Source organism: Dromaius novaehollandiae, chromosome 33 (genome assembly GCF_036370855.1).
Source record: "Dromaius novaehollandiae isolate bDroNov1 chromosome 33, bDroNov1.hap1, whole genome shotgun sequence".
Taxonomy (NCBI): domain Eukaryota; kingdom Metazoa; phylum Chordata; class Aves; order Casuariiformes; family Dromaiidae; genus Dromaius; species Dromaius novaehollandiae.
In genome coordinates this window covers 758,843-782,876 of record NC_088127.1, presented here as the reverse complement: position 1 = coordinate 782,876, position 24,034 = coordinate 758,843, and the positions used below count along the sequence as shown (strand labels likewise).

At 73.5% G+C, this 24,034-nt stretch overlaps 2 protein-coding genes across 2 annotated transcripts; both read left to right on the top strand.

Annotated features, from left to right (window-relative positions):
• The first annotated feature begins 2,105 nt into the window (after positions 1-2,105).
• On the top strand, positions 2,106-10,459 carry ECSIT (ECSIT signaling integrator). Its single transcript, XM_064499365.1, has 8 exons — positions 2,106-2,208; positions 2,302-2,395; positions 3,092-3,455; positions 6,352-6,575; positions 8,212-8,269; positions 8,370-8,518; positions 9,879-9,981; positions 10,073-10,459. Exons 2-8 carry the CDS (start codon positions 2,333-2,335, stop codon positions 10,363-10,365), a joined length of 1,254 nt encoding a protein of 417 aa, XP_064355435.1. The 5' UTR covers positions 2,106-2,208; positions 2,302-2,332; the 3' UTR covers positions 10,366-10,459.
• Positions 10,460-11,560: 1,101 nt separating this feature from the next.
• On the top strand, positions 11,561-20,359 carry ZNF653 (zinc finger protein 653). The gene is made up of 9 exons (XM_064499346.1): positions 11,561-11,988; positions 13,054-13,097; positions 13,193-13,408; positions 15,429-15,785; positions 16,207-16,357; positions 17,801-17,912; positions 17,999-18,113; positions 18,211-18,310; positions 19,723-20,359. Exons 1-9 carry the CDS (start codon positions 11,645-11,647, stop codon positions 19,898-19,900), a joined length of 1,617 nt encoding a protein of 538 aa, XP_064355416.1. The 5' UTR covers positions 11,561-11,644; the 3' UTR covers positions 19,901-20,359.
• Positions 20,360-24,034: the final 3,675 nt, after the last annotated feature.

The window sequence follows — 24,034 nt, the reverse complement described above, 5'->3', positions numbered from 1 at the left end:
AGCCCCCCCCGGGCGGGGCCGCGCAGCCAATGGGCGCCGCCCGCCGCGCCGACGTCACCGGGGGGCGGGGCCCTGCCGTCACTTTTTCCACATTTCCACGGGGGGATCCCGGGGGGGGGAGGGGCTGCCCCAACCCTCCATCCCCCCCCTCCCATCCCCCCATCCCCCCCATCCATCCCTCCATTCCTCCCTCCATCCCTCCATCCATCCCCCCCATCCCTCCCTCCATCTTCCCCCTCCATCCCTCCATCCCCCTTCATCCTCCCTCCATCCATCCCCCCATTCCTCCATCCCTCCATCCCTCCCTCCATCCCTCCATCCATCCCCCCATCCCTCCATCCCTCCCTCCATCCATCCCCCCATCCCTCCATCCTCCCTCCATCTCCCCCCTCCATCCCTCCATCCCCCTTCATCCTCCCTCCATCCCTCCATCTCCTTCCATCTCCCTCCATCCCTCCATCCATCCTTCCTCCATCCCCCCTCCCCATCCCTCCCTCCATCCCTCCACCTCCCTCCATCCCTGCTCTATCTCTCTCCATCTCCCTCCATCTCTCCCATCCCTGCCTCCATCTCCCATCCCTCTATCCCCCTCCATCCCCCATCCATCTCCCTCCCTCCATCTCCCTCCGTCTCCCCATCCATCCTCCATCTCTCTTTCATCCTTCTGCTCCCTCTCTCCATTCCTCCATCCCTCCCTCCTTCACCTTCCTCCCTCTCCCTTCCTCTCCCCCACCAACCCTCCTTCGTCCTTCTCCATCCCCTCTCCCTCCTTCATCCTCCCTCCCACCATCTCCCCTTCATCCTCCCTCCTTCCCTCCCTCCTCCTCCTTCACCCCCTTCATCTCTTTCATCCTCCAGCCTCCCTCCCTCCTTCATCCTCCTCCCCGTCTCGCCTCCCTCCCTCCGCCACCTTCCTCCCTCCCCCTCCCTCCTCCCTCCCTCCTTTCTGCACCCTCCCTCCAGCTCCCCTTCATCCTCCCTCCCTCCCTCCCTCCCTCCTGCAGCCTCCATCCCCGTCGCCTTCCCTCCTTCATCCTCCCTCCCTCCCTCCCCGTCCACCCTCCTCCTCTCTCCTTCCCCCTCTCCCCTCCTTCCTCCCGCTCCCTCTCCTCCTCCTCCCTCCCTCTCTCCATTTCGCCCTTCTCCCTCCCCCCCCCCGGGACGCCTGGGCCCCCCCGGTGCCGTCACCGGATTGGCCTCCGGGGGGGGGGGGGCGGTTCGTCACGGGCGGGGAATGCGCCCCTCCCCCCCCCCCGGGACCGCGGGGGGGCCCAGGCGTCCGGGCGGGGGGGGGGGGGGCTGCTCCGCCGCTGCCTAAAAGGTGAATTCGGCTGGCGGCAATCGGGGCCCCGGCGTCCGGGGGGCCCAGGCGTCCGGGGGGGTCCCGGCATCCAGGGACCCAGGTGTCCGGGGGGGGCCCAGGCGTCCGGGCTCTCCCTGCCCCCCCCGCAAGCCGGGAAGGGGCCCAGGCGTCCGGGACCGCCCCGGCCGGAGCCGCGTTTCCATTTATAGCAGCGGCGGCCGCTCTGACATCACCCCCCCGCCGCGTGACATCATCGCGCGCCTCAGGCTCTGACATCACCCCGGGGGGGGGGAGGGGGCCGGGGCTGAGACCGCCGCTTGGCCCCAGCTGTGATGTCATCCGTGCCCCACGGCTGACATCATCGTCTTTCCCCCGGTCTGACATCACCCGCCCCCCCCGCTCTGACGTCACCGCATGCCAGGGACCCCCCGCAAGCCCCGCCCCGGCGCCCCGAGGTGTCAATCACGGCCCTGGCCCCGCCCTGGCACCCCAAGCTGTCAATCACCGCCCTGGCCGCGCCCCGGCTCCACCCCGGCCCCGCCCCAGTGCCCCGAGGTGTCAATCACCTCCCTGGCCCCGCCCCAGGCCCCGCCTGCGCTGCTCCGAGCTGCCAGTCACTGCCCTAGCCCCGCCCCGGTGCCCCGAGCTGTCAATCACTGCCCTGGCCCCGCCCCAGGCCCCGCCTGCGCTGCTCCGAGCTGCCAATCAGCGACCTGGCCCCGCCCCAGGCCCCGCCCGCGCCCTCACCCGCTGTCAATCACCGCCCCGGGCCCGCCCCGGGCCCCGCCCCCCACCCGGCTCCTTCACCGCCTCGCGGCAAAGGCGCCCGGCCATTGGCTGCCGCCAGCGCCCCGCCCCGTGACCCGGAAGCGGTTGCCGGCAAGATGGCGCCGCCCTGCGCAGGGGTGAGCGGCGGTCGCGGGAGGTCGGGGCCCGGTGGCGGCGGTGCCCGGCGGCGGCGGTGGCCGGTGACCGGTGCCCTCTGCCCTGTGCCGCAGGCCGCCGCCGGGCGCTGAGCGCGGAGCCGCCATGAGCCTGGCCTGGGCGCGGGCGCTGGCCCGGGGGCTGCGGGCGCCCCGCGGCCTCCCCCAGGTACCGGGGGGACGCGGGGACGGGGGGATGCAGGGGACGGGGGGGGGCGTGGGGGGGACACAGGGACGTGGGGGGGACACAGAGGGGACACAGGGACGTTGGGGGGCCGCAGGGACGTGGGGGGGGACACAGGGATGTGGGGGGGACACAGGGGCGTGGGGGGGACACAGGGACACAGGAGGGGACACTGGGATGTGGGGGGGACACAGGGACCTGGGGGGGACACAGGGACCTGGGGGGGGACATAAGGATGTGGAGGAGAGACACAGGGACATGGGTGAGGGGACATAGGGACTTGGGGGGGGCACAGGGATGTGGGGGGGGATACAGGGGTGCGGAGGGGGGGCACAGGGATGTAGCGGGGGTCACATGGGTGTGTGGGGGGGGGGCAGAGACCGGTGGGGCACAGAGGGACGTGGAGGGGGGACACAGAGACACGGGGGGGACCCAGGGACCCGGGGGGGGGACACAGAGACTTGGGGGGGACCCAGGAACATGGAGGGGGGACAGAGTGATGTGGGGGGGGGGGACACAGAGGGGGAACACATAGGGGGACACCAGGTCAACCCTCACCTTCAGCAGCATCACCCCCAGGGCCAATGCCAGTGGGGGGGGGGGGGGGGCAGCACCCTTGGGTGCCCCATCTCCCCGTGCCGCCTCACCCTGGTCACATCCCCCCCCCCGTTGTGTCCCCAGGTGGTGGCAGCCCCGCGGCGGCAGGCGAGCGAGGTGGCGCCGGGGCGGCCGGCGGGTGACGGTGACGCCGGTGACGACGACGGTGACGCCGAGGGCGGCGCGGGGCCGGCGGCGTTCGGGGCGGCGCTGGCGGCGCTGGAGCGGGCGCCGGGGCGGCGCCGGGGGCCGCTGGAGCTGGTGCCGGCGGCGCTGGCGGCCATGGCGGCGTGCGGGGTGGCGGGGCGGCGCGACGCCTACCACCGCCTGCTGCGCCTCTTCCCCCGCGGGCCCCTGCTGCCCCGCGGCCCCCTCCAGCGCCTGCTCAGCCCCTGCCCCCGGCACCAGGCCTGCGCCCTGCAGCTCCTCGAGCAGATGGAGGCCCACGGTACGCCGGGGGGGGGCCGGGGGGGCCCGGACGCCTGGGCCCCCGGGGGCTGGGAGGGCACCCGGGGGGCTGGGACACTATGGGGGGGGGAGTTTGGGGGTTTGGAGGGTGCCCGGACGCCTGGGACCCAAATTGGGGGTCACCCGGACGCCTGGGCCCCCGTGGGGAGGGGGTTTGGGGGGGCGGGGGGGAGCCCTGCAGCTCCTCGAGCAGATGGAGGCCCACGGTACGCCGGGGGGGGGCCGGGGGGGCCCGGACGCCTGGGCCCCCGGGGGCTGGGAGGGCACCCGGGGGGCTGGGACCCGGATTGGGGGTCACCCGGACGCCTGGGCCCCCGTGGGGAGGGGGTGCTGGGGGGTTTGGAGGGTGCCTGGACGCCTGGGCCCCCGTGGGGAGGGGGTTTGGGGGGGCAGGGTGGAGCCCTGCAGCTCCTCGAGCACATGGAGGCCTACGGTATGTGTTGGGGGGGCCGGGGGGGCCCGGACGCCTGGGCCCCCGGGGGCTGGGAGGGCACCCGGGGGGCTGGGACACTATGGGGGGGGGGAGTTTGGGGGGTTTGGAGGGTGCCCGGATGCCTGGGCCCCCGTGGGGAGGGGGTGCTGGGGGGTTTGGAGGGCGCCTGGACACTTGGGACCCGGATTTGGGGTCACCCGGACGCCTGGGCCCCTGTGGGGAGGGGGTTGGGGGGGGCGGGGGGGAGCCCTGCAGCTCCTCAAGCAGATGGAGGCCTACGGTATGTGTTGGGGGGGCCGGGGGGGCCCGGACGCCTGGGCCCCCAGGGGCTGGGAGGGCACCCAGGGGGCTGGGAGGGCACCCGGACGCCTGGGACCCGGATTGGGGGTCACCCGGACGCCTGGGCCCCCGTGGGGAGGGGGTGCTGGGGGGTTTGGAGGGTGCCCGGACGCCTGGGTCCCGGATTGGGGGTCACCCGGACGCCTGGGCCCCCGTGGGGAGGGGGTGCTGGGGGGGTGGGGGGAGCCCTGCAGCTCCTCGAGCACATGGAGGCCCACGGTACGCGTGGGGGGGGGGGGGCCGGACGCCTGGGCCCCTGGGGGACTCTGGGGTCCCTTGGGGGGGGCAGGGGGGGCTCCCAGGCACCAGGGTCCCATGGGGGGGGCCCGGACACCAGGGTCCCTTGGGGGATGTGGGGGGGATCCCAGGCACGGGGTCCTGCGGGGGGGTCCCTGGGGGGTCCCTGGGGGGGCTCCTGGGTGCCAGGGTCCCTTGGGGGCAGGCGTGTGGGGTCCCTGGGGGGCTCCCGGACACCGGGGTCCCTGGGGGGGTCCCTGGGGGGTCTCCCGGACGCTGGGGTCCCTGGGGGGGTGTCTGAGATGCGTGTGGGGGTCTGGGGGGTCTCCCGGACGCCGGGGTCCCTGGGGGGGTCCCTGGGGGTCTCCTGGGTGCCGGGGTCCCTGGGGGGGTGTCTGAGATGCGTGTGGGGGTCCCGGGGGGTCTCCCGGACACCGGGGTCCCTGGAGGGTCTCCCGGACGCCGCGGTCCCTGGGGGGGTCCCGGGGGGGCTCTCCCGGACGCCGGGGTCCCTGGAGGGTCTCCCAGACGCCGGGGTCCCTGGGGGGGGGTCCCTGGGGGGTCTCCCAGATGCTGGGGTCCCGGGGTGGGTGTCTGAGATGCATGTGGGGGTCCCGGGAGGTCTCCCGGACGCCGGGGTCCCTGGAGGGTCTCCCAGACGCCGGGGTCCCTGGGGGGATCCCTGGGGGGGCTCTCCCAGACGCTGGGGTCCCAGGGGGGGGTCCCAGGGGGGTTCTCCCAGATGCCGGGGTCCCGGGGTGGGTGTCTGAGATGCGTGTGGGGGTCCTGGGGGGTCTCCCGGACGCCGGGGTCCCTGGGGGGGGTCCCTGGGGGGTCTCCCGGACGCCGGGGTCCCTGGGGGGGTGTCTGAGATGCGTGTGGGGGTCCTGGGGGGTCTCCTGGATGCTGGGGTCCCTGGGGGGGCCCTGGGGGGGTCTCCCGGATGCCGGGGTCCCTGGGGGGGTGTCTGAGATGCGTGTGGGGGTCCTGGGGGGTCTCCCGGACGCCGGGGTCCCTGGGGGGGTCCCTGGGGGTCTCCCAGATGCCGGGGTCCCGGGGTGGGTGTCTGAGATGCATGTGGGGGTCCCTGGGGGTGCTCCCGGACGCCGGGGTCCCTGGGGGGGTGTCTGAGATGCGTGTGGGGGTCCCGGGGGGTCTCCCGGACGCCGGGGTCCCGGGGGGGGTCTCCCGGACGCCGCGGTCCCTGGGGGGGTCCCGGGGGGGCTCTCCCAGACGCCGCGGTCCCTGGGGGGGGTGTCTGAGATGCGTGTGGGGGTCCCGGGGGGTCTCCCGGACGCCGGGGTCCCTGGGGGGGTCCCTGGGGGGTCTCCCAGATGCCGGGGTCCCGGGGTGGGTGTCTGAGATGCATGTGGGGGTCCCGGGAGGTCTCCCGGACGCCGGGGCCCCTGGGGGGGTCTCCCGGACGCCGGGGGGTCTCCCGGGCGCCGGGGTCCCTGGGGGGGTCCCTGGGGGGTCTCCTGGACGCCGGGGTCCCAGGGCAGGCGTCTGAGGGGTGCACGGGGTCCCTGGGGGGGTCCCTGGGGGGTCTCCCGGACGCCGGGGCCCCTGGGGGGGTCCCTGGGGGGGTCTCCCGGACGCTGGGGTCCCTGGGGGGGTGTCTGAGATGCGTGTGGGGGTCCCGGGGGGTCTCCCGGACGCCGGGGCCCCTGGGGGGGTCCCGGGGGGGGTCTCCCGGACGCCGGGGCCCCTGGGGGGGGTCCCGGGGGGGCTCTCTCAGACGCCGGGGTCCCTGGGGGGGGTCCTGGGGGTCTCCCGGACACCAGGGTCCCTGGGGGGGTCCCGGGGGGGGCTCTCCCGGACGCCGGGGCCCGCCGGGGCGGCGTCTGAGGGGGTGCCGCGGGCGCAGGGGTGGTGCCGGACGCGGAGACGCAGTTCCTGCTGCTGGGGGTCTTCGGGCCGCGCAGCCCCCCCGTGCGCAAGTGCCAGCGCATGCTGTACTGGCTGCCGCGCTTCCGGCACGCCGACCCCCACCCGCTGCCCCCCCGGCTGCCCCCCGAGCCCCTGGAGCGCGCCCGCCTCGCCCTGCGCCGCATCGTCGCCGACCCCCGCGCCCCCCTCACCGTCTACCAGGTGACCCCCCCCCCTGCCCCTGCGTGCGGGGACATGGGGACGCGGGGACGGGGGCCTGGGACACAGGATGGGATCAGGGACACGGGGTTGGGGACACGGGATGGGGTTGGGGACACGGGATGGAGACACAGGATGGGGCTGGGGACATGGGATGGGGTTGGGGACACGGGATGGGGACACGGGATGGGGACACGGGACAGGGTTGGGGACACGGGATGGGGTTGGGGACACGGTTTGGGGACACGGGACAGGGTTGGGGACACGGGACAGGGCTGGGGACACGGGATGGGGTTGGGGACACGGGATGGGGACATAGCACAGGGTTGGGGACACGGGACAGGGTTGGGGACACGGGATGGGGTTGGGGACACAGGTTGGGGACATAGGACAGGGTTGGGGACACAGGATGGGGTTGGGGACAGGGGACACGGTTGGGGACACGGGAAGGGGTTGGGGACATGGGATGGGTTCAGAGACACAGCGCTTGGTCAGGAACACGGGACAGGGCTGGGGACATGAGATGGGGCTGAGGACACGGGACAGGGTTGGGGACACGGCATGGGGCTGGGGACACGGCTTGGGGACACAAGGTGGGGCTGGGGACACAGGGGGACATGCGGACACGGGACAGGGTTGGGGACATGGCGCCTGGTCAGGGACACGGGACGGGGACATGGGACAGGGCTGGGAACACAGGATGGGGTTGGGGACAGGGGACACGGTTGAGGACATGGGATGGGGTTGGGGACAGGGGACAGGGTTAGGGACATGGGACAGGGTTGGGGACACAGGATGGGGCTGGGGACACGGGACGGGGTTGGGGACACAGGATGGGGACATGGGATAGGGTTGGGGACACAGCGCCTGGTTGGGGACACGGGACACGGCGGAGGACACGGGACAGGGCTGGGGACACGGGATGGGGTCAGGGACATGGGACAGGGGTGGGGACACGGGATGGCGTTGGGGACACGGGGCAGGGCCGGGGACATGGGACAGGTTGGGGACACAGCACAGGGCTGGGGACATGGGGCTGGGGACACGGGACAAGGTCGGGGACACAGGACAGGGTCCGGGACATGGGATGGGGTTGGGGACACCGGATGGGGTCAGGGACACGGGACAAGGTCAGGGACACAGGATGGGGTTGGGGACACGGGACAGGGACATGGGATGTGGTTGGGGACACGGCACCTGGTTGGGGACACGGGACAGGGCTGGGGACATGGGGCTGGGGACACGGGACAAGGTCAGGGACACAGGACAGGGTCCGGGACACAGGATGGGGTTGGGGACACGGGACAGGGACATGGGATGTGGTTGGGGACACGGGACAGGGCTGGGGACATGGGATGGGGCTGGGGACACAGGACAGGGTTGGGGATACGGGACAGGGACACAGGACGGGGTTGGGGACACAGGACTGGGTTGGGGACACAGGATAGGGACACGGGACGGGGTCGGGGACATGGGCTGGGGACGAGGCACCCGCTCCAGGGAGACAGAGAGAGCAGCAGGACCGGAGGGCACCAAACGAGGCCCGGGGCTCGTTAGCGGGCTCTGACGAGGCGACACCGGTGACGAGGCGACGCCGGTGACGAGGTGACGCCGGTGACGAGCCGCTCGCGCCCCGCAGATGCCGGTGCCGACGACGCTGAGCTCCGGCGAGGAGACCGTGCTGCCCTACATCATCGGTAGGGCGGCGGCGGGCGGGAGCGGGGGGGCCCCGGCGTCCGGGAACGAGGGGCCCCGGCGTCCGGGGGGCCCCGGCGTCCGGGCTGACGGCCGGCGCAGGGGCGCAGAGCGCGGAGCAGCGGGAGCAGCTGGGCCGGCACGACCCGGCGCGGCCCGTCGTGGTGGAGGGGCCCTTCCCGCTGTGGCTGCGCGGCACCCGCCTCGCCTACTACGTGCTGCGGGGGCAGCCGCCCCCCCCCGGCGCCCGCGTGAGCCCCCCCCCCCGGCCGCGGAGACCCCCTGTCACCCCCCCTGGGGACAGCTGGGACCCCCTTGCCACCTCCCGGGGTGGCACTGACCCCCCCAGCCACCCCTGGGGACAGCTGGGACCCCCCCGCCACCCCCCAGGGATGGTGTGGGACCCCCCCAGCCACCCTCCCGGGGACACTGGGCCCCCCCCTGCCACCCCTGGGGACAGTGCAGACCCCCCAGCCATTCCCCCAGGGACGGTGTGGGACCCCCCCGGCCACCCCCCCGGGGACAGCTGGGACCCCCCCGGACACCCCTGGGGACAGTGTGGGACCCCCCCAGCCACCCCCCAGGGATGGTGTGGGACCCCCTGGCCACCCTCCAGGGATGGCACTGACCCCCCCCAGCCACCCCTGGGGACAGTGTGGGGCCCTGGCCACCCCCCAGGGACAGTGTGGGCCCCCCTGGCCACCCCCAAGGGACGGTGTGGGACCCCTGTGTCACCCAGGATGGGATGGGACCTGTTCTTCACCCGGGAGGGGACGAGATGGGACCCCCATGTCACCCGGGATGGGACGGGACCCCTGTGCCACCGGGGAGGGGACAAGCTGGGACCCCCGTGTCACCTGGGACAAGCTGGGACCCCCTGTGTCACCCAGGATGGGACAGGACCCCCGTGTCACCTGGGACAAGCTGGGACCCCCGTGTCACCCGGGATGGGACAGGACCCCCGTGTCACCGGGGAGGGGACAAGATGGGACCCCCTGTGTCACCTGGGAGGGGACAAGCTGGGACCCCCGTGTCACCTGGGAGGGGACAAGCTGGGACCCCTGTGTCACCTGGGACAAGCTGGGACCCCCCATGTCACCCGGGATGGGACGGGACCCCCGTGTCACCGGGGAGGGGACAAGCTGGGACCCCCTGTGTCACCTGGGAGGGGACAAGCTGGGACCCCCGTGTCACCTGGGATGGGATGGGACCCCTGTGTCACCAGGGAGGGGACAAGCTGGGACCCCCTGTGTCACCTGGGAGGGAACAAGATGGGACCCCTGTGTCACCTGGGATGGGACGGGACCCCTGTGTCACCAGGGAGGGGACAAGCTGGGACCCCCGTGTCACCTGGGACAAGCTGGGACCCCCTGTGTCACCTGGGAGGGGACAAGATGGGACCCCCGTGTCACCTGGGACAAGCTGGGACCCCCCGTGTCACCCGGGATGGGACAGGACCCCCGTGTCACCGAGGACGGGACCCCTTCCTCACCCCACAGGGGACACCCGGGGCCCCGTGTCACCCTTTGGGGGGGGTGGCAGGAGCCCTCCGTGGCCCGGGGGACCCCGGCGTCCCCCCCCCCGGGCCCTGACCCCCCCCCGCCCCCCCAGGAGGAGCCGCCGGACCCCGAGCGGAGCTTCTACTTCCCGCTGCAGCTCGACCTGGACCTGGAGCGGGGGCCCTGGGACGACGACGACTTCGACGTGGACGAAGGTGAGGGGGGGGCCCGGCGGCGGCGGGGGGGGGTCCGGGGCAGCCCCCGGCGCCCCGCTGACCCCCCCCGTGTCCCCCCCCCGCCCCGCAGTGGAGGAAGGCCCCGTGTTCGGGCTGTGCATGGCGGGCGCCGGGGACCGGGCCACGCTGGCGCGCTGGCTGGCGGGGCTGCAGCTCCGCAACCCCGTGCTGGCCCGCACCCCCGTCGTCTTCCGCCTCGGGGGGGCCGCCGCCGAGCCGCCCCCCCCCGCCGCCGCCGGCACCCCCCTCCCCGCCGCCGCCGGGCCCCCCCCTGCCGCCCTTCCCCGCGCCGCCGCCGAGGAGGAGGAGGAGGAGGAGGAGGAAGAGGAGCCGCCGGGCCGCCGGGTGCAGCGCGAAGCCTGAACCCCCCCCCTCTGTGGGGGCACCCATGGGTGCTGCCCCCCCCGTTCCCCCCCCCCCCCACCGCGGGCTTGTGGCTAATAAATGGAGCTGAGAGACCAGAGGGGTTTTTTTGGGGGGTGCTGGGGGGGGCAATGGGGAGGGGGGCAATAGCTGGGCCCTTGGGGCACTTGGGGGGCAGATAGCGGGGGCGGGGGGCAATAGCTGGGCCCTTGGGGCACTTGGGGGGCAGATAGCAGGGGTGGGGGGCAATAGCTGGGCCCTTGGGGGCAGATAGCAGGGGTGGGGGGCAATAGCTGGGCCCTTGGGGCACTTGGGGGGCAGATAGCGGGGGTCGGGGGCAATAGCTGGGCACTTGGGGGGCAGATAGCAGGGGTGGGGGGCAATAGCTGGGCCCTGGGGCACTTGGGGGGCAGATAGCGGGGGTGGGGGGCAATAGCTGGGCACTTGGGGGGCAGATAGCAGGGGTGGGGGGCAATAGCTGGGCCCTGGGGCACTTGGGGGGCAGATAGCGGGGGTCGGGGGCAATAGCTGGGCCCTTGGGGGCAGATAGCAGGGGTGGGGGGCAATAGCTGGGCCCTGGGGCACTTGGGGGGCAGATAGCGGGGGTGGGGGGCAATAGCTGGGCCCTTGGGGCACTTGGGGGGCAGATAGCGGGGGTGGGGGGCAATAGCTGGGCCCTGGGGCACTTGGGGGGCAGATAGCAGGGGTGGGGGGCAATAGCTGGGCACTTGGGGGGCAGATAGCGGGGGTGGGGGGCAATAGCTGGGCCCTGGGGCACTTGGGGGGCAGATAGCGGGGGTGGGGGGCAATAGCTGGGCCCTTGGGGCACTTGGGGGGCAGATAGCGGGGGTGGGGGGCAATAGCTGGGCACTTGGGGGGCAGATAGCGGGGGTGGGGGGCAATAGCTGGGCCCTTGGGGCACTTGGGGGGCAGATAGCGGGGGCGGGGGGCAATAGCTGGGCACTTGGGGGGCAGATAGCGGGGATGGGGGGCAATAGCTGGGCCCTTGGGGCACTTGGGGGGCAGATGGGGGGGTGGGGCGGTCCCCCGCCCCTCCAGGGTGCGCTGCGGAGCCTCGGGGCCGGGCAGACGCCTCCGCGCATGCGCACCGCCGCCGCCGAGGCGAGCCGGGCGGAAGCGAAGGGCGGCGCATGCGCGCGGCTCCCCCTCTCCGTGGGCGCGGGAAGCCAGGCGGCGTCGCGACTTCCGGCGCGGGGCGGAAGCGGCGCGCGGCGATGGCGTCAGCGGCGGCGCGCGGGCGGCGGCGGCCGGGCCGGGCATGAGCGCGGCGGAGCGGGGCCGCGGCCGCGGCCGGGGTCGGGGCCGGGGGCCGGGGCCGGGCCCGGGCGCGGCGCCGCCGCCCGCCGAGGACGAGGAGGCGGAGGAGGAGGCGGAGGCCGGGGCGGGCGGCGGGCGCAAGGCGCGCGGGCGGCCGCGGCTGACCGAGTCGGACCGGGCGCGGCGGCGGCTCGAGTCCCGCAAGAAGTACGACGTGCGGCGCGTCTACCTGGGCGAGGCGCACGGGCCCTGGGTCGACCTGCGCCGCCGCAGCGGCTGGAGCGACGCCAAGCTGGCGGCCTACCTGCTGGGGCTGGAGCGCGGGCAGCGCGCCGGGCGCCGCGGGTGAGCCGCCGCCGGGCACCGGGGGGAACCGGGGGGAACCGGGGGGGACAGGGGCCGGGGAGCGGGGGGAGCCGGGCATCGGGGGGGACCAGGGGGGACAGGGGCCGGGGAGCGGGGGGAGCCGGGCATCGGGGGGACTAGGGGGGACCGGACACCGGAGGGACCGGGGGGGACAGGGGCCGGGGAGCGGGGGGAGCCGGGCATCGGGGGGAACCGGGGGGGACAGGGGGAACCGGGGGGGACAGGGGCCGGGGAGCGGGGGGAGCCGGGCATCGGGGGGGACTAGGGGGGACCGGACACCGGAGGGACCGGGGGGGACAGGGGCCGGGGAGCGGGGGGAGCCGGGCATCGGGGGGGACTAGGGGGGACCGGACACCGGAGGGACCGGGGGGGACAGGGGCCGGGGAGCGGGGGGAGCCGGGCATCGGGGGGACTAGGGGGGACCGGACACCAGAGGGACCAGGGGACGCAGGGGCCGGGGAGCGGGGGGAGCCGGGCATCGGGGGGACCAGGGGGGACCGGACACCGGGAGGAACCGGGGGGACAGCGGCCGGCACCGGGGGGACTGGGGGAACCGAGGATTGGGGGAACTGGGTAGACTGGGGGGCCGGACACCAGGGGGACCAAGCACTGGGGGGACTGGGAGGGACAGGGGACAGACAGCGGGGGAGCCGGGAGCCGGGCACCGGGGGGAACCAGGGGGACAGGGGTTGGGGAGCGGGGGGGAACCAGGCACAGGGGGGACCAGGGGACGCAGGGGCCGGACACAGGGGGGAACCGGACACGGGGGGGACCCAGATGCCAGGGGGACCGGGGGGGGCCGGGAGTGAGCTGGGACCAGGAGGACGGGGGGGGGGGGCAGGGGATGGGGACCGGGGCGGGGGGAAAGGATGGGGGGGCTGGGAGTGATGTGGCACTGGGGGGAGCTGGGACGCAGCAGAGCGGGGCTGGGGGGGCCTTGGAGGGGGGGCTGGGGGCATTTGGGGGGGGGCTGGAGTGTCCTGGGGGGCACCTCTGGGCCTGGCGCCTTCCGTCCCCGCGTGCCACCGTCCCCGCGTGCCGCAGGAAGCCCTGGGAGCAGATCCCCAAAAAGCCCAAACGCAAGAAAAGTGAGTGTGGGGACCGTTGCGGGGGGCACGGAGAGGGGGGGGGGGGGCCGCGCGGCACCGGCCCTGACGCCCCCCCCCCCCCCCCCAAAAAAAAGGGCGGCGGCGCAACGTGAACTGCCTGAAGAACGCGGTGATCTGGTACGAGGACCACGGGCACCGGTGCCCCTACGAGCCGCAGCTGGCGGAGCTGGACCCGGCCGTGGGGCTCTACACCACGGCCGTGTGGCAGTGCGAGGCCGGCCACCGCTACTTCCAGGACCTGCACGCGCCCCTGCGGCCCCTCAGCGACTCCGACTCCGACAGCGACGCAGGTCCGGGGGCCCCCGGGCGCGTGGGGACGTTTGGGCCGGGCTCTGGGGACACTCGGCTGGGTCCTGGGGACGCTTGGGTCAAGCCCTGGGTGGTGGGTGTTTGGGGACGTTCGGGTCGGGCTCTGGGGACACCCAACCGCGCTCTGGGGACACTCAACCAGGTCCTGGGGACACTCGACTGGGTCTTGGGGACACTGGGGTCAAGCCCTGGGTGGTGGGTGCTTGGGGACGTTTGGGTCGGGCTCTGGGGACACCCAACCGGGCTCTGGGGACATCCAGCCAGGTCCTGGGGACACTTGAGTAGGTCCTGGGGACACTCACCTGGACCCTGGGGACACTGGGGTCAAGCCCTGGGTGGTGGTTGCTTGGGGACGTTTGGGCCAGGCTTTGGGGTCACCGAGCCAGGCTTTGGGGACACCCAACCGAGTCCTGGGGACACTTGACTGGGTTTTGGGGACAGTGGGGTCAAGCTCTGGGTGGTGGGTGCTTGGGGACATGTGGGTTGGGCTCTGGGGACACTCACCTGGGCCCTGGGGACACTTGGGTCAAGCCCTGGGTGGTGGTTGCTTGGGGACGTTTGGGCCAGGCTTTGGGGACACCGAGCCAGGCTTTGGGGACACCCAACCGAGTCCTGGGGACACTTGACTGGGTTTTGGGGACACTGGGGTCAAGCCCTGGGTGGTGGTTGCTTGGGGACGTTCGGGTCGGGCTCTGGGGACACCCAACCGCGCTCTGGGGACACTCAACCAGGTCCTGGGGACACTTGACTGGGTCTTGGGGACACTTGGGTCAAGCCCTGGGTGGTGGGTGCTTGGGGACGTTCGGGTCGGGCTCTGGGGACACCCAACCGGGCTCTGGGGACACCTAAGTAGGTCCTGGGGACACTTGAGTAGGTCCTGGGGACACCTGACTGGGTCCTGGGGACACTGGGGTCAAGCCCTGGGTGGTGGGTGCTTGGGGACATGTGGGTTGGGCTCTGGGGACACTCGAGTGGGCCCTGGGGACACTTGGGTCAAGCCCTGGGTGGTGGGTGCTTGGGGACGTTTGGGCCAGGTCCTGGGGACACTCAAGCAGGTCTTGGGGACACTTGACTGGGTCCTGGGGACACTGGGGTCAAGTTCTGGGTGGTGTTTCCTTGGGGACGTTTGAGCCAGGTGTTGGGGACACCCAATCAGGTCCTGGGGACACTTAATTGGGTCTTGGGGACACTTAAGTGGTTTTGGGGACACCTGGGTCAAGGCTTAGGTGGTGTTTGCTTGGGGACATTTGGGCCGGGCTCTGGGGACACCCAATGAGGTCCTGGGGACACTGGGGTCAAGCCCTGGGTGGTGGGTGCTTGGGGACGCTTGGGCTGGGCTCTGGGGACACCCAACTGGGCCTTGGGGACACTCGACTGGGTCTTGGGGACACTCGAGTGGGCCCTGGGGACACTCGGGTCGGGAGCCGGGAGGGGGACGATCAGCTGGGGACACCCGTGTCGGGCCTGGAGATGCTCGGCTGGGCCCTGGGGACGCTTGACGCGGTGCTGGGGACGCTTGGGGGGGTCTTGGGGACACTTGGGGGGGTCTTGGGGACACTTGGATCCTGGGGACCCTCGGTGGGATCTGGGGGCCCTGGGGGGGGGGGGGGTCCCGGTGCCCCGGGGGGGTCCCGGGGACCCTTGGTGGCACCTTGGGGACGCTTGACAGGGTCTGGGGGACACTTGGATCCTGGAGACCCTCGGTGGGATCTGGGGGCCCTGGGGGGGGGTCCCGGTGCCCTGGGGGGGTCCCGGGGACCCTTGGTGGCACCTTGGGGACGCTTGACAGGGTCTGGGGGACACTTGGATCCTGGGGACCCTCAGTGGGGTCTGGGGCCCCTCGGGGGGGGGGGTCCCGGCACCCAGGGGGGCTCCCAGTGCCCTGGGGGGCTCCCAGTGCCCCTGGGGGGCTCCCAGCACCCGGGGGGGGGTCCCATCACCACCCCCCGAGCACGTTGGTCACCGGTGGGTGCTGTCCCCCCCCCCCCCCCCCCCGCGCAGGGCTGGGCGACGGCGGCAGCTCGGCCTCCTCGGACGGCGCCCCGGAGGCAGCGGCGGGGGGGGGGTCGCCGGCCCCGGGGGGGTCGCCGGCGGCGGGGGGGGCGGCCGGGGGGGGGGGCGCGGCGCTGCTGTGCCTGCCGGTGCCGGTGCCGGTGGCGGTGCGGGCCGGGGGGGCGGCGCTGCCGGGGCTGCTCCAGGGCCCCCCCCTGCTCATCGTGGCCGGAGCCGCCTACGAGGGCCTGGGCCCCGACGGGCTGCAGCTGCCCCTGGAGCTCGGCCCCCCCCCGCCGGGCCCCCCCGGGCCCCCCCCCGCCGCCCCCCCGCCGGACCCCGCCAGCCCCCCCTGCGCCAAGACAGGTACCGCTGCGGGGGGGGGGGGGGTCCGGGCTGCCCCCGGGGGGGGGGCCTGGCTGACCCTGGGGGTCGAGGGGGGGCCTGGCTGCCTCTGGGGGGGTCTCAGCTGCCCCCGGGGGGGTCCTGGCCGCCCTTGGGGGTTGAGGGGGGGGTCCTGGCTGCCACCGGGGGTCGAGGGGGGGGGTCCCAGCTGCCCCCGGGGGGGTCCCAGCCACCCCTGGGGGACCATAATGGTGGCACATGGGGGTCCCAGCCACCCTTGGGGGCTGGGGGGGGGGTCCCAGGGGGGTCCCGGCCACCCTCGGGGGGGTCCTGGCCACCCTTGGGGGCTGGGGGGGGGTCCCAGGAGGATCCCAGCCACCCTTGGGCGGGGGTCCCAGCCGCCCTGGGGGTGCCCCCCCCCCGTGTGACGCGGCCCCCGCAGAGCAGGACGGGGCCTTGGGGCTGAAGGAGGAGGAGCCGCCCCCCCCCGCGGCCATCGGCGCCCCCCCGGAGCCGGCGGCCCCCCCCCCCGAGGAGGCTGACGGCGGCGGCATGTCGGCCATCATCTACGAGATCCCCAAGGAGCCCGAGCGGTGCGCGCCGCCGGGGGGGGCACGGGGGGGGGCCTTGGGGTGCTGCAGGGTTACGGGGGGCTTTGGGGGGGGGCTTTTGGGGGGGCTTGGGGTGCTGCAGGGTTACGGGGGGCTTTGGGGGGAGCTTTTGGGGGGGCCTTGGGCCTTTGGGGGGCCTTTCGGGGGGCCTTGGGGTGCTGCAGGGTTACGGGGGGCTTTGGGGGGGGCTTTTGGGGGGGCCTTGGGGTGCTGCAGGGTTATGGGGGGCTTTGGGGGGGGCTTTTGGGGGGGCCTTGGGGTGCTGCAGGGTTACGGGGGGCTTTGGGGGGGGCTTTTGGGGGGGCCTTGGGGTGCTGCAGGGTTACGGGGGGCCTTTGGGGGGGGCTTTTGGGGGGGCCTTGGGGTGCTGCAGGGTTACGGGGGACTTTGCGGGGGCTTTTGGGGGGCCTTGGGCCTTTGGGGGGGCTTTTGGGGGGCCTTGGGGTGCTGTAGGGTTATGGGGGGCTTTGGGGGGGCCTTTCGGGGGGCCTTGGGGTGCTGCAGGGTTACGGGGGGCTTTTGGGGTGGGGTTTGGGGGGGCTTGGGGTGTTTTCGGGTTATAGGAGGCTTTTGGGGGGGCCTTGGGGTGCTGTAGGGTTATGGGGGGCTTTTGGGGGGGCATCAGGGTGGCTTTGGGGTGTTGTAGGGTTGGGGGGGCTTTGGGGGGGCTTTTGGGGCGTTGCAGGGTTATGGGGGGCTTTGGGGGGGCTTTGGGGGGGCTTTTGGGGCGTTGCAGGGTTATGGGGGGCTTTGGGGGGGCTTTGGGGCATTGCAGGGTTACGGGAGGCTTTTGGGGGGGCCTTGAGGGGGCCTTGGGGTGCTGTAGTGTTATGGGAGTCTTTTGGGGGGGCTTTTGGGGTGTTTTGGGGTTAGGGGAGGCTTTTGGGGGGGACTTTGGGGGGGCTTTGGGGTGTTGCAGGGTTACAGGAGGCTTTTAGGGGGGCTTTGAGGGGGCTTTAGGGTGTTTTGGGGTTATGGGAGTCTTTTGGGGGGGCTTTTGGGGTGTTGCAGTGTTATGAGAGTCTTTGGGGGGGGCTTTGGGGGCCTTTTGCGGTGTTGTAGGGTTACAGGAGTCTTTTGGGGGGGCTTTGGGGCGTTGCAGGGTTATAGGGGGCTTTGGGGGGGGCTTTGGGGCGTTGCAGGGTTATGGGGGGCTTTTGGGGGGGCTTTGGGGCGTTGCAGGTTTATGGGGGACTTTTGGGGGGGCTTTGGGGGCCTTTTGGGGCATCATAGCATTATGGGGGGCTTTCGGGGGGGCTTTGGGGTGTTGTGGGGTTACGGGAGGCTTTGGGGGGGCCTTGGGGGGCTCTGGGGCATCGCAGGGTTACCGGAAGCTTTGGGGCCTCCCGGGGCAGCGGTTTCGGGGGTGGGGGGGGGACTCTGGGGCCACGTGCCCCCCCCCAACCCCGCGTCCCCCCCCCGCAGACGCCGCCGCAGCAAGCGGGGCCGCGGGCCCGACGCCGACGGCCTCCTGGAGATGTTCCACTGCCCCTACGAGGGCTGCGGCCAGGTCTACGTGGCCCTCAGCAGCTTCCAGGTGGGGACCGCCGCGTCCGGGGGGGTCCCCGACGCGGGGGGGGGCACACCGGCGGGGGGGGGCTCACGCCTCCCGCCCCCCCCCAGAACCACGTCAACCTCGTGCACCGCAAGGGCAAGACCAAAGCGTGCCCCCACCCCGGCTGCGGCAAGAAGTTTTACCTCTCCAACCACCTCCGGCGCCACATGATCATCCACTCGGGTGAGCGGCGGCTCTGGGGGCCCCCCCGGACCCCCCCCCCGGGCCCCCCCGGGTGCCACCGCCCGCCCTGCCGCCGTCCGTCCCCCCCCCGCCGCAGGCGTCCGCGAGTTCACGTGCGAGACGTGCGGGAAGTCCTTCAAGCGCAAGAACCACCTCGAGGTGCACCGGCGGACCCACACCGGCGAGACCCCCCTCCAGTGAGCGCGGGGACGGGGGGGGACACGGGGGGGACACGGGGGGGGGACACGGGGACTGCCCCGAGCGCCGGGAGGGGCCCCTTTGCAAGGGAGCGATGGTGGTGGCCACCCCTGGGGGGCGGTGGCCCAAGATGGGGTCGCCTTTGGGATGTGGTGGCCCCCAAAGTGGCTGGTTCTGGGGTGACGCGTGGCCGTGGTCATTGTCACCTCCAGGGTGACGTGTCCGTGGTCGTGGCCATCTCCAGAGTGACACGTGGCCATGGGCGTGGTCATCGCCAGGGTGACACATGTCCAAGGCCATGGCCATCTCTGCGGTGACACATGGCCATGTTGAGGGTGACACGTGTCCATGCTCGTGGCCATCTCCAGGGTGGCACGTGGCCACGGTCATGGCTGGCTCTGGGGCTGTGTCATGGCCATCCCCAGGGTGACATGTGGCCATGGCCAAGGCCAGCTCTGGGGTGACACGTGGCCTTGGTCATGGCCAGTTCCAGGGTGACACGTGGCCTTGGCCATGGCCAGGTCCAGGGTGGCATGTGGCCATAGTTGTGGCCAGCTCTAGAGTGACACGGGGCCATGGCCATGGCCAGCTCCAGGGTGACATGTGGCCATGGCCATCTCTGGGGTGACACATGGCCATGGTCATGGTCATGACTATGGCCAGCTCTAAGGTGCCACATGTCCATGGCCATAGCCAGCTCCAGGGTGACACATGGTCATGGCCATGGCCATCTCCGGGGTGACACATGGCCATGGCCACGGCCATCTTTGGGTTGACACGTGGCCATGGTTGTGGCCACCTCCAGGGTGACACGTGGCCACGTTCCTGGCCAGCTCCAAGGTGCCACATGGCCATGGCCACGGCCAGCTCCGGAGTGACACATGGCCACGTTCCTGGCCAGCTCTTGGGTGACACATGGCCGTGACCAGCCCTGGGGTGACACGTGGCCATGGTTGTGACCATCTCCAAGGTGCCACATGGCCATGGCCATGGCCATCTCGGGGGTGACACGTGGCCGTAGCCGTGGCCAGCCGTGGGGTGACACGTGGCCATGGTTGTGACCATCTCCAAGGTGCCACATGGCCATGGCCATCTCCGGGGTGACACGTGGCCCTAGCCGTGGCCAGCCCTGGGGTGACACGTGGCCATGATCGTGACCACCTCCAGGGTGACACGTGGCCATGGCCATCTCGGGGGTGACACGTGGCCATGATCATCACCACCTCCAAGGTGACACATGGCCACGGCCATCTCGGGGGTGACACGTGGCCACGGCCAGCTCCGGGGTGGGCACCACGTGCGCGCTGGGGGCCGGCCCCACGGTGGCCTGTGGGTGGCAGGTGGCCACGGAGGGGCCCGGTGGTGGCACTGACCCGTGTCCCCGTGTCCCCGCGGCGTCCCCGCGTCCCAGGTGCGAGGTGTGCGGGTACCGGTGCCGGCAGCGCGCCTCGCTCACGTGGCACATGCAGAAGCACGGGGCGCCGGCCCGCTACCGCTTCCCCTGCGAGCGCTGCGGCAAGCGCTTCGAGCGCCTCGACAGCGTCAAGTTCCACGCCCTCAAGAGCCACCCCGAGCCCCGCGGCACCTGACCGGCCCCCCGGGACCCCCCCGGCCCTACGGGACCCCCCCGGCACCCATGGGACCCCCAGGACCCCCCCCCCCGCGGCGAGCGCTTCGAGCGCCTCGACAGCGTCAAGTTCCACGCCCTCAAGAGCCACCCCGAGCCCCGCGGCACCTGACCGGCCCCCCGGGACCCCCCCGGCCCCGCGGCACCCCCCCAGCACCCATGGGACCCCCAGGACCCCCCCCCGTGGCGAGCGCTTCGAGCGCCTCGACAGCGTCAAGTTCCACGCGCTCAAGAGCCACCCCGAGCCCCGCGGCACCTGACCGGCCCCCCCGGGACCCCCCCGGCCCCGCGGCACCCCCCCGGCACCCATGGGACCCCCAGGACCCCCACCCGCAGCGAGCGCTTCGAGCGCCTCGACAGCGTCAAGTACCACGCCCTCAAGAGCCCCCCGAGCCCCGCGGCACCTGACCGGCCCCCCGGGACCCCCCCGGCCCCGCGGCACCCCCCGGCACCCATGGGACCCCCAGCACCCCCCCAGCCCCACGGAGCCCCCTGAGCCCCCGGGGGCCCCCACAGCCAGTCCTGACTCCCATGGGGCCCCCCCGAGCCCCGCGGCCCCTGACCGGCCCCCCGGGACCCCCCCGGCCTACGGGACCCCCCCGGCACCCATGGGACCCCCAGGACCCCCCCAGCCCCACGGGAGCCCCCTGAGCCCCCCGGGGGCCCCCCACAGCAGTCCTGACTCCCATGGGGGCCCCCCCGAGTCCTGTGGCACCTGACCGCCCCCCAGGGCCCCCCCCGGCCCTACGGGACCCCCCCGGCACCCATGGACCCCCAGCACCCCCTCCAGCCCCACGGGAGCCCCCTGAGCCCCCCGGGGCCCCCCACAGCCAGTCCTGACTCCCATGGGGGCCCCACGACCCCCCCTGAGCCCCCCCCGGCCCCCCCCCCGGCCCCACGGGACCCCCCCGGCACCCATGGGACCCCCAGCACCCCCCCAGCCCCACGGGAGCCCCCTGAGCCCCCCCCGGGGGCCCCCCACAGCAGTCCTGACTCCATGGGGGCCCCACGACCCCCCCCTGAGCCCCCACAGGGCCCCCCCCCGGCCCCACAGCACCCCCCAGCACCCATGGGACCCCAGGACCCCCCCCCAGCCCCACGGGAGCCCCCCAGGGGCCCCCACAGCCAGTCCTGACTCCCATGGGGGCTCCACGACCCCCCCTGAGCCCCCCCAGGCCCCCCCAGCCCTATGGGACCCCCCAGGACCCCCCCCCAGCCCCATGGGAGCCCCCTGAGCCCCCCGGGGGCCCCCACAGCCAGTCCTGATGCCCATGGGGGCCCCAGGGTCCCCCCCCGGCCCCACAGCACCCCCCCTGGCACCCATGGGACCCCCAGGACCCCCCCCAGCCCCACGGGGGGCCCCACGGCACCCCCTGAGCCCCATAGGGCCACCCCCAGCCCGACAGCACCCCCAGGGCCCCCCCCCCCAGCCGTCTGACCCCCCCCCGGGGCACCCCCCCAGCCCCACAGCACCCCATTGGGGCCCCCCAGCCCCACGGGGCCTCCGGGGCACCCCAAGGCCCCCATGGGGCACCCTGCCCCCCCAGCTGCCCCCCACCCCCACCCCAGGGGCGCTGCTGGGGCCCCCAGTCCCCCCCCCGAGCCCCCCGGGGGCACCCGCAGCACCTGAGGGGCACCCAGCACCCGCCCCCCCCCCGGGCCCCCCAATCTGCCCCACAGCACCCCAACGCCCCCCCCGGGGTGCCCCCCCCCCGGGGTCCCCCCACCCCCTTATTTATTTCCCACCCTCTGCCCCCCCCCCCCCCGGGGGGGTTGTCGGACCGCGGGGGGCCCCGGCTCTGCCCTGGGGGGGGGGGACGGACCCCAACCCCCCCCGGGCCCCCCCAACCCCCCCCGGCTCCATTAAAGCGACACTACTTTTACTGGCGGCCTCCTGCCTCTGCTGGGGGGGGGGGGTCGTCACGTGACACAGGGGGCACCCGGGGGGTCATGTGACACCAGGGGCTCAGGGACCCGGGAGGGTCACGTGACACCGGGGGGGGGCTCGGGGCACCGTGGGGGGGGCCCAAAATGACCCGTGACGTTGCGGGGGGGGGCAAGGAGCAGGGAGGGGCCCAGGCGTCCGGGGCGGGGGGGGGGGGCAAGGAGCAGGGAGGGGCCCAGGCGTCCGGGGCGGGGGGGGGCAAGGAACAGGGAGGGGCCCAGGCGTCCCGGGGGGGAGGGGCCGCAGCCCTCCCCCTGCCCGGGGGGGCCCCGGACGCCTGGGTCCTCCCCGACCCCCCCCCGGCGCTGTCCCTGGTGCTGATGCGGCCGCGCGCCCGGACGCCTGGGCCCCTGGGGGGGGGGGAGGGAACAAAGCGGGGGGGAGGGGCACCCGGACGCCTGGGCCCCCTCGCGGGGGGGGGGGCGGGGTGCGACTGGGCCCCTCCCACCCCCGCGTGGCTGCGGGATCTTTATTCCGCACCTCCCCCCCCCCCGGCAGGTGGGCGGGGCCGGGCGCCTATAGGGGCCCATAGGGGCGGGGGGGGGGGCGCGAAGGGGTCTATAGGAGGCTTCGGGGTGCCATGGGGGGGCTGCGAGGGATGGGGGGGCTGTAGGGATCTATAGGGCCATATGGGGGGGGTCTGTGGGAGGGGCTCGAGGTGCTGGATGGGGGGCTATAGGGGATCTATAGGGCCATATGGGGGGGGTCTATGGGAAGGGCTCAAGGTGCTGGATGGGGGGGCTATAGGGGATCATAGGGGCAGGGTGGGGGGGGTCTATGGGAAGGGCTCGAGGTGCTGGATGGGGGGGCTGTAGGGATCTATAGGGCCATATGGGGGGGGTCTGTGGGAGGGGCTCGAGGTGCTGGATGGGGGGGCTATAGGGGATCTATGGGCGGGGTGGGGGGGGGTCTATGGGAAGGGCTCGAGGTGTTGGATGGGGGCTATAGGGGATATATGGGGGGCTCTGAGGGGCTATAGGGACCTACAGGCGCCCTATGGAGGGGGCGGGTCCCTGGGAAGCTCTCGAGGCAGCGTATGGGGGGCTATAGGGGTCCATAGGTGCGGGGTGGGGGGGGCGTTATACACTATGGGGGGCTGTAGGAAGGGCTCGCTGTGGTGTGGGGGGGCTATAGGGAATCTATAAGGATGCCTGGGGGGCTATAGGGGACCTACAGGGGCCGTATACAGGGGGCGTGTCTAGGGGGGCTATAGGGGATCCATAGGGGATCCACAGAGGTGTCGGGGGGGGCTATAGAGGCGGTGTAGCGGATCTATAGAGGTGTCGGGGGGCTATAGGGGATCCATAGGGTCTGGAAGCTATATGGGGATCTATAGGGCTCATAGGGGTGTCCTGGGGGGGCTATAATGGATCTATAGAGGTGTCGGGGGGGCTATAGGGGATCCATAGGGGTCTGGGGGCTATATGGGGATCTATAGAGGTGTCGGGGGGGCATAGGGGCTCTATAGGGGCCTCGGGGGGCTATAGGGGATCTATAGGGGCTCCATAGGGGTGTCGGGGGGGGGGGCCGCGTGCTGCAGGGCGGGGCCGGCCCCGCCCCCCCCCCGCCGCCAGCCAATGAGCGGCGCCGGGGCCGGGACCGCACCACTGCGGGGCGGGGGGGGGCGACCCACCCACGTGGTGGGGGCGGACGGAACCATGGCGGGGGGGGTCGATCCGTCTGGGGGGCTCGGGGCCGTTCAATGGGGGTGCGGGGAGGGGTCGGACCCATCCATCCACGCGGGGGGGGGCGGGCCTAGCCATTAGACGTGGGGGGGCGGACCCACCCATTAGGGGATATTGTGGGGGGGGCCGGACCCACCCATTAGGGGAGATTGGGGGGGGGTCGGACCCGCCCATTAGGAGACATTGGGGGGGGTCGGACCCACCCATTAGGGAGATACGGGGGGGGTCGGACCCACCCATCGGGGGGGAGATCGGGGGGGGGGGGGGCCGGACCCCCCATTAGGGGTGATACGGGGGGGGTCGGACCCACCCATTAGGGGACATTGGGGGGGTCGGACCCACCCATTGGTGGACATTTGGGGGGGTCGGGCCCACCCATTAGGGGATATTTGGGGGGGTCGGACCCACCATTAGGGGAGATCGGGGGGGGGTCGGACCACACCCATCGTGGGGGAGATCGGGGAAG

What these genes read in the sequence shown, in the direction of transcription:
- ECSIT (XM_064499365.1), top strand. Translation starts at nt 2,333, where the DNA reads ATGAGCCTGGCCTGGGCGCGGGCGCTGGCCCGGGGGCTGCGGGCGCCC. An exon ending in CGAGCAGATGGAGGCCCACG is followed by an intron (nt 3,456 to 6,351) that starts GTACGCCGGGGG and finishes CCGCGGGCGCAG; the next exon opens with GGGTGGTGCCGGACGCGGAG. An exon ending in CCCCCCTCACCGTCTACCAG is followed by an intron (nt 6,576 to 8,211) that starts GTGACCCCCCCC and finishes CGCGCCCCGCAG; the next exon opens with ATGCCGGTGCCGACGACGCT.
- ZNF653 (XM_064499346.1), top strand. Translation starts at nt 11,645, where the DNA reads ATGAGCGCGGCGGAGCGGGGCCGCGGCCGCGGCCGGGGTCGGGGCCGG. An exon ending in CCCCCCCTGCGCCAAGACAG is followed by an intron (nt 15,786 to 16,206) that starts GTACCGCTGCGG and finishes CGGCCCCCGCAG; the next exon opens with AGCAGGACGGGGCCTTGGGG. An exon ending in TGGCCCTCAGCAGCTTCCAG is followed by an intron (nt 17,913 to 17,998) that starts GTGGGGACCGCC and finishes GCCCCCCCCCAG; the next exon opens with AACCACGTCAACCTCGTGCA.